Raw genomic sequence first — 8231 nt, forward strand, 5'->3', positions numbered from 1 at the left:
CGGCTTGGCCAGGTGGTGCGGTATCTCATCTCTAGACGACGTGATGCTTGCTTCCTCTTTCTTTCTATCTTTCTTTCTCTCTTTCTATTTGTTTCTCTCTCTTTAGTTGCTGTTCTCTCTGTCTCTCTTTTTCTTTCCGCATTTCTTTCTCTCTGTTTCTCTCTTTCTCATTCTTTATGTGCTACGCTTCACTCACTCCCTTCTTCCTTTCCCTCCTCCTCACGCTCACTTCCCTTTCCCACCCCGTTGCTACACTATACTATGCTGTGCTCTGCTAGCCTGCCTGGTTTGCCGAGTGGTTAGGACGCTCGTCTTCGGATCGAGGGCACGCGGCTTCGAATCCCTACTCGTGAAGAATTTTTTTTCGGCAGAAATGTTCTGTTTCTCTTTCCTTATATCTTTATTTCCGTCTCTCTGTATGTTTCTCTCTTAATCTTTTCTCTCTCTCTCCTTCTGCACTCGTTCTCAGGTGGCCGCACAGAGGCACATACCAGTTAAGATGATGATAATCTTCTGCGATCGACTCACAGGGAACGATTTGCTAAACAGATTCGCGGTTAATAATCCCGCTGCGTATATAGATCGGGTTTCAAGGTGCCTTGGGCGCTCAAACATACCCAGACACCACATAGCGGGATTAAAAGAACTAGATATAGTGTTACCTGACGTTCTATGATGATGAAAGCATAGATATAGTGGGACATATACATAGCGGTCTCTGGCGAAAAGACAGAAGAAGAACCATTCGGTTGCATGCTGTGGGGCTTCCTAGCGCGCCCCGTTTCAGAGGTGCCGGGCCCCCTGAACATGCGTAACGGCTCCAAGCATCGCATTATGGTCATGAATAGGTCTGGAGAAGATCTTCAGAATATCACCGACCGGCGGGGCAACAAGCTTTTCTTGAAGAGCGCCTTCCGCCTCGGCATGCGCGTGATAGATGGCTACGAATACGCCCACCGCTACGAGTGCATCCAGGCCGATGTCAACGCGTCCAGCCTGGTTCCTGGCTTTGGTGAAGACATTCAAGAGAAGGTGTATCTGGTGTACCATAGCGTGGTCTGTTGCTACATGAAAACCGGCAAGCACAAGGAATACAAGGAAGATACCAGGAAGGTATGCGACGGCACCATTGAGTTCAGGAGCGGGGACCCTCGCATCGGTGCACCCTTGCTAATGGGTGACATAGAAATCCTGGGATACAATCTGCTCCAGTGGCTTTGTTACCGACTGCCCCGAGAGGACAACCTCAAGAACCCCAAGTACGTCAGCGAACAGATCAGGACGCAGTTGGAAAACATCCCCCTGCTGGTGAGCAAAGCCTTCCCACACGGGTTCATTCCATGCGGCATCACCAAGTTCCTACAGTACGTGGCATCCATGAAATTTCGAGACATACCGAGTACAAGTACAATAGGCTAAAAAGGATCTTGCAGAAGGCTATTAAGGAGGCGGGTTTGAAGCCCGACAGTAGGCGACTCATCACGCCACCTACGACGACGCCGCGGTATTACTTGTTCTCGCCAAAGAAGCCCGTGCAGCAAGAAATGATCCTCGCCGAGGACATCATAAGCGATAGCGGGGGCAAGAACGTTGTAAAACAGCCGCCACCTGCCATGGTCGCTCGCTGCCGCTCGACGCCGGTTCGGAAAAGTAAGCGCCGGTCGCCCGCGGCAACCAAGTCCTGCTCGGGGATCGCCTGCCTCGTCAAGCGGGACCTCTAGCGAAAACCTGTGAAAAGGAAAGCGGACTAATCCCTCTCTGGTAGGACGAGCTCTAAAGACTCGCGGAAGAACGGCTTCTGCGAGGACAGCAACAGCGTGGGCATGGGCAAGATGGACTGCAATTTTGTACTATGGTTTTTTATCAACACCCAGTCTACCGATAGGGCAAAGCTGTATATTTGAAAAGCTCAGATTCACTTACCATGTTATTTGTACGAGAATACATTATTGTTAGAATTAGCTGGTCTTGGGCTTCCTGAATCGTCCATTGTACCTTTGCATGGGATCACGCATGAATACCATCATGAATAAGTCTCCGAATATGTCTTGGAGTACCGCGTGCACCTGCCAGGGCTTTGGTAACTCCCCGAGTGAAATATAAAATAAGCATTTGAGATTGATCAACTATTTATTCTTACTTCATATCTTCTTATTTTCTTCTCCCTTCACCCCTTCTTTCACTTTGAAAGCTACAGGGATAATACTAAGTGGCATGCCCATTTAATTCTTCAGCTGATTTTGAGTACGAATATTCCGAAAGTGTATTAGGATGCCTGCCTTATATCAGTGCTTGTGACAAGCGTGAATGTTTGGTTAATTAATGAATCTGTTGGTCGGTTCCTTAAGGTGGGGTGAGACTTTGTTTGGTAAAAAAATTCGATTTTCAGATTTTGCAGTCATCTAACACAGAATTTATTTATCTTTCAAAAAATTTATCACACTTGGGTACGTGCGGTTTCAAAAATAAGGTTTGGTCCTTTTTCTTCGACACGTTGACGGAAAATGTGGGTGTACTACGTGCACGTGGTCTCTTCGTGTTTTTTTTTTTTTTTTTGAGAACAACATTTTAGGAGGTCCGTGTACCTTTTTCTCGGAAACTATAAGGCCGAAGCGAACAAAACCTTTCACATATGTTAAATAGTGGCATTTACATAACTGGAACTAGAATCAGTAGCGCGGACATCACGGTGAAAGCTTGAAACATCCCTCTTTCCCTCACCACGAGAAAACCGCACGAGCAGACAGCGGAAGGGCAAGGTTCTCCCTGCTCTAATATAAGAAGAAGCGAGCGAGCGAGCCGATGACTTTAAATGCGCCCGTCGCGCTCCTAGCGCCATCTCGCTGGTAATGAAGAAACGCTTATCAACGCCTGCCGTCTCTGAGTCCGTCCAGCGGTAAAGGGTGTGTATATAACGATCGCCGCGTGGAGGATCTGCGTTTCGTGGCGTAGTGGTTGATCGAGCACCAAAATTTTCTATCAAACTTGTAAAGTTTCTATTCTGTAACCTCCTTTCTAAAGTATTCTAACACGTTATAAAACCACTCACTTCTTGGCCAATCCCCCGCAGTGGGTGTGAGCCATAGTTGAAGGCGAACAAGAACAAGAACATGGTTAGCGCCACTCGCTGCGGAGCGAGAGGTCCCTGGTTCGATTCCATGCATCGGAAGCATTTTTCTGAATCATTTTTCTTTGGGGCTTTTATATATATCTGCATACTTATACATATACGGTGCATGACGGCGGCGACGGCCGTCATACATATACGGAAAAATCCAGCCGAGACTGTCCATATAACTGCTATCGCAATAAAAACATAACAAATCTAGTTTTCCCTGTACACTTATAATGTTAGTTCCACTTCTGTAAAGCGTTGGTTCCTAACTTTTTACAAAACTGCGAAGATCTGCAGTTAGTAGATCTTAATAAAAAAGTACATATATAGAAAAACTAAATACCAACAATGAAATATACTAAATAAAAAAAATTTGGGAAGCTTGCACTAAACTAAGCCGCGCAAGCCTTGAAACAGCGAGGCTGGGCGATTCTGTTAAGGGTGATTCCACGAGAGATCGAACATGCCTGTCCGGCCGCAATTTTTGTTTTGCCTGGGTTTTTTATATGTTATGTGGGCACATTCAGAGCGCACGGAACTGCAAATTTTATTTCCAAGAAACGCTCCCAGCGCGCCAAAAAAATATTTGAAGGTGGCGGCGCGGGCCTTCTGTTTTTGCTCACTGCAATGTTTTCGGATTTCACGGCCGAATTTAGCGGGAAATATAAATGGTGTGTCGAAAATTTTCTTGCTGGTTTTAATATGCATTACTCTGTATTACATCCATGCTTTTTTTGTGCTATCCCCAAAAAGAAGAAAATGTGAAGAAATGGCAAAGACGGCCGAAATCAAAAAAGAATCCTAAGTTTGAGGCGCCTTCGCGCCTTTGATATTACAAACAGAAACTTGAAAACAATGTCAAATATAGAAAAGTGCCTTTTCAACATTTACATGGAAGATCATTTTCCTACAGGCAGCGCAAAAAAAGAAAAAAAATAGTTAAAGAAGCAAGTTTTTTGAAAGAAGTACATTTTGAAAAAATAAAATAAAAAAAAAACTCCGGTCTCAATTTTGACGACAATTTTTTATCAATGAGTGCTTATGTCAGTGAGCACACGGTTTTAATATCATATGTCCTCATTTGCTTTGTTGACGAGATATAACTGGCCAAAATGACCCTTGCTGTGTGTGCTCACTTCAGTGCGACTGATGGTTGGTATCAGCTTGCGTTGTGCGTAAATCTCAGTTTTAATTATTCTGCTGCAGCAAAACCTTGCTCTGGTGGCTTTTCGTCAAGAAAAATGTGTTCTCAGATTTTATTTGGTTCTAGCGTGTGCGAAAGTGTAGCACGTCGCACGACGTAGCACGTCGGCAGGATAACCGGTGGTCATTAAGGGTAACCGACTGGATTCCAAGAGATGGCAAACGCGTGAGGGGGAGACAGAAAATTAGGTGGGTAGATGAGATTAAGAAGTTTGTAGGTATAACGTGGCAGCAGAAAGCACAGGACCGGGTTGATTGGCGGAACATGGGAGAGGCCTTTGCCCTGCAGTGGGCGTAGACAGGCTGATGATGATGATGATGATGATGATGATACATACTTATACACATACGGTGCATGAGGCGACGGCGATGGCAAAATCCAGCCGAGACTGTCCATATAATTGCTACCGCAATAATAATTGCGCTGCTGGCTGGGCGGTTCTTTAAAGATGCAGAGTGTTCTCTGCGGCCAACCAACAAAGATGTCAACTGCGTGCCTAGAACATATCTTCCATGAATTGTCCTCTTGCATGAGTCAGCACTATTCTCGTTTCTCTGTGTTTTTTAGCTTTTACGTTCGGTTCATACTTCGCAGAATATTTGCTGCTGTCACTTATATTGCCTTGGACGAAGAAAACACAGCGCCGACCAAAGTAAAAATATATTCTTAAAAAGACGTTTCGGCTCCCACAGAATATATTTTTACTTTGGTCGGCGCTGTGTTTTCTTCGTCCATGTCATTCCACGGCCAGGCGGGATTCCGCCAAACCCTTGAGTTCACTTGCATTGCTTTCCCAAAAAAACTGCGCCATACCATTGTGATTACAACATGTACCGAGATATTCTAGCGGTAGAAACAGTGTAACTGAACTATAAGGAGGCACAAAACAAGCCAGAGCTTTTCTTTTCTTCTATCAGCTGCATACCGATCGCAATAATAATTATTTGGGTTTAACGTCCCAAAACCACGATACGATTATGAGGGACGCCGCTGCGGAAGGAACCGGAAATTTTGACCACCTGGTGTTCTTTAACACGCACCTAAATCTAAGTGCACGCGCCTCTAACATTTTTGTCTCCATCGAAAATGCGGCGGCCGTGGCCGGGGTTCGATCGAGCGACCTCCGGGTCCGAATTCTAGCACCATAACCACTGTAGTTCACCGTGACTGGTGCATTCTGTGGTATGGGCTCAAAACTTATAATTGAAATTTGGGCTTTCCTGTTGACACAGCGCGTCAGAGGACTTCTTTTTTAACATATTCAAGGCGAAAACGTCGAAAGACAAAGGTGCAGCGCTGTGCGTATGCGCGATGGTTCAAGTAACATTGGCTTAGCTGAACCACTCGGCGTTTACCGTGTCAACTATCTCCTAGCGTCGTGCACGTTTACGACTCCGCACCGTACACTTACCTGGAGATCGGCCCGACATGACAAGCGCCCACATAGCTGGTAGGAAAGGGCAATGAAAGAATCAAACGCTTGTTGCCCTAGAGCTACGCGACCAGAATCGGACTGCGCAGCACAGGGAACGAGCAACATTCGGTCAACGATCACCGTATTCGGTTTTTCGGCCCACATTTGTCAGCGTTCAGAGTGATTATACACGAGTTGAAGCGCTGCCGATATGTATATGACCTGTGCTTGCACCGGCTCGGGCACTCTAAAAAATTTACGCTCCGTTTAGCTCACGCTGGGGACAGCACAGGCAAGAGTCTGTGCTCTCACGGGAAACTCGTTCAATTGCTTTCACGTTTGCGATTGATTGCATTAATTCTCCTTGTTCTCTTTCGGTCGCCAATAGGTGTCAGCACTGGTTTTACATGCTGACTTGGTAACCTAGGTGATAATTCAAATTTTATTCACCTTTAATTCACTTTAACATTCGATTGATTTAATTCACGCTTGAACCACTTGCACACTCTTCCCACTTTAGTTCACATTAGTCACATGTAACTCACCTTATTTATTTATTTATTTATTTATTTATTTATTTATTTATTTATTTATTTATTTATTTATTTATCCTTCATTCATCTACCGTGAAGGCCCTAAGGCATTACATGGGGGAGGGAGGGGAGTAGTATATATACATAAAATCAATGTGAACAATGAAGTTCAAGAAAGGTTTGAAAAATAAATAAATAACATCCCGTCAGTCCTTAAAAAACATGGAAAAGCAATTACAAGGACAAACTGCACTAAAAAGTAAAGCGTAACACAAAAAAATTAAGGCAGCTTCGCACTAGTGGTGCCAAGCCTGAAGGAAGTGCGGAGCTGGGCGGCCTTCTTTGTTTCTCTTCGTCTTTCTCTTTCTTCTTCCTTTGTTTTTTTTTTCTCTCATCTCTCTGTTTTTGCTATGTATTCTTTGTCTCTATTTATTTCTCTTTCTTTCTTTCTTTCTCTTTCTTTTTCTTCCTATCTTTCTCATTCATTCCTGTCTTTGTCCCACTCTCTCTCTTTCTCGCTTGCTTCCTCTTTCTTTCTCTCTCTCTCTCTCTCTCTATTTCTTTCTTTCTCTTTCTTTGATTCTCTCTTTCTTTCTCTTTCTGCATTTCTTTCTCTCTATTTCTCTCTTTCGCATTTTTTTTTATGCTATGCTTCACTGTATCCCCTCCGTCTTTTCCTCCTCCTCACCCTTACATCTCTCCTCCTCACTCTCACTTCCCTTTTCTACCCCCTTGCTATACGATACTACACAAGGGTATGCTATGTTCTCTCAGCTTGCCTGGATAGCCGAGTGGTTAAGACGCTCACCTTCGGATAGCGGGCATGCGAGTTCGAATCCCGCCTCGTCATGCGGAATTTCTTTTCGCCAACATTTTCTCTTTATATCTTGCTTTCTTTCTGTCTCTTTGTTTCTTTCTCTCTTTCTTACTTTCTCTCTCTCTCTGAACTCGTTCTCTCCTCTCACCCATCAGGGTTATTACAGGCCACGCCGGAGAAATCGGCGCACGTGTTTTGGGAGCGAAGCAGAAGATGAAGAAGAGGACTGAAGTGAAGAAGAGGATGAAGAGAGTGCGTGCTGATTCATGATGATGATAGTTTCTGTTCGCACTACCCGGCGTAACGAGGCCGAACATTTACTTCCCAAACAGTAGTGAAGTGACCAAATTATTGTATGTTATAAATAAATCAGTATAAGCACATATACCTGGGAGGCAGTTATACGAAGTCACTCAGACAACGAGATGAAGCTTTAACTTGTGAGTAAATTCGTCGTGCTTTGTTATACAGACAATATCGTTCGTTAGGCAGTTGAGTCCAATGATTAACAGCAAGTGCTTAAGGTGAATATAAAAACAGGTTAGTTCGGGCGTATAAAGGTTCTAATTTAAATTCGTGGTCCAGACGAGCAAATATTCGATGGGTAGGTTTGATAAGTTAATAAGCTCAACTTAGATTCCCAATAATTCACATTAATTTACATTTGGTTCACCTTATGCGCTGATTATCGCTCCTTATCACTTGACTTACCCTTACTACAATAAATCTCAGTAGTAGTAGTAGTAGTAGTAGTAGTAGTAGTAGTAGTAGTAGTAGTAGTAGTAGTGAACTTGAGCAGTGTGCTTGATTGGGCTGGTTGGTGCATAGTAGATGAAGAATAAAACAGCCCTTAAGACGGGACGAGATGAAGACATGGACACGGCGCTGACTCTCTAAAAGGTTCTGTTCCCAGCCATTTGGCTGACCATTGTAAAAATTGCGGATGACAGCCAATTCTCGATAAGTGCGTGATGGTCATTGGGCGCTATAACGAGCAGCGCGCACGCGAGATCAGTGAAGCCTTCCACATTCAACAGCACCGTGTTTCTTGTGTAAGCGTGCCCTCAATTTGCATTCACTGCAGTAAAATTAGTTATCCAGGGGGTACTAGGGCGACAGCTTCTTGATAATGTGCTCGAGCTGATTAT

The 8231-nt window shown here is 44.3% G+C and overlaps 1 protein-coding gene across 1 annotated transcript; it reads left to right on the forward strand.

Moving 5' to 3' along the window:
• Positions 1 to 753: 753 nt before the first annotated feature.
• On the forward strand, positions 754 to 1721 carry LOC119402355 (serine/threonine-protein kinase VRK1-like). The gene is made up of 2 exons (XM_037669523.1): positions 754 to 1308; positions 1434 to 1721. Exons 1-2 carry the CDS (start codon positions 754 to 756, stop codon positions 1719 to 1721), a joined length of 843 nt encoding a protein of 280 aa, XP_037525451.1.
• Positions 1722 to 8231: the final 6510 nt, after the last annotated feature.

Source organism: Rhipicephalus sanguineus, chromosome 1, assembly GCF_013339695.2.
Source record: "Rhipicephalus sanguineus isolate Rsan-2018 chromosome 1, BIME_Rsan_1.4, whole genome shotgun sequence".
Lineage (NCBI taxonomy): Eukaryota > Metazoa > Arthropoda > Arachnida > Ixodida > Ixodidae > Rhipicephalus > Rhipicephalus sanguineus.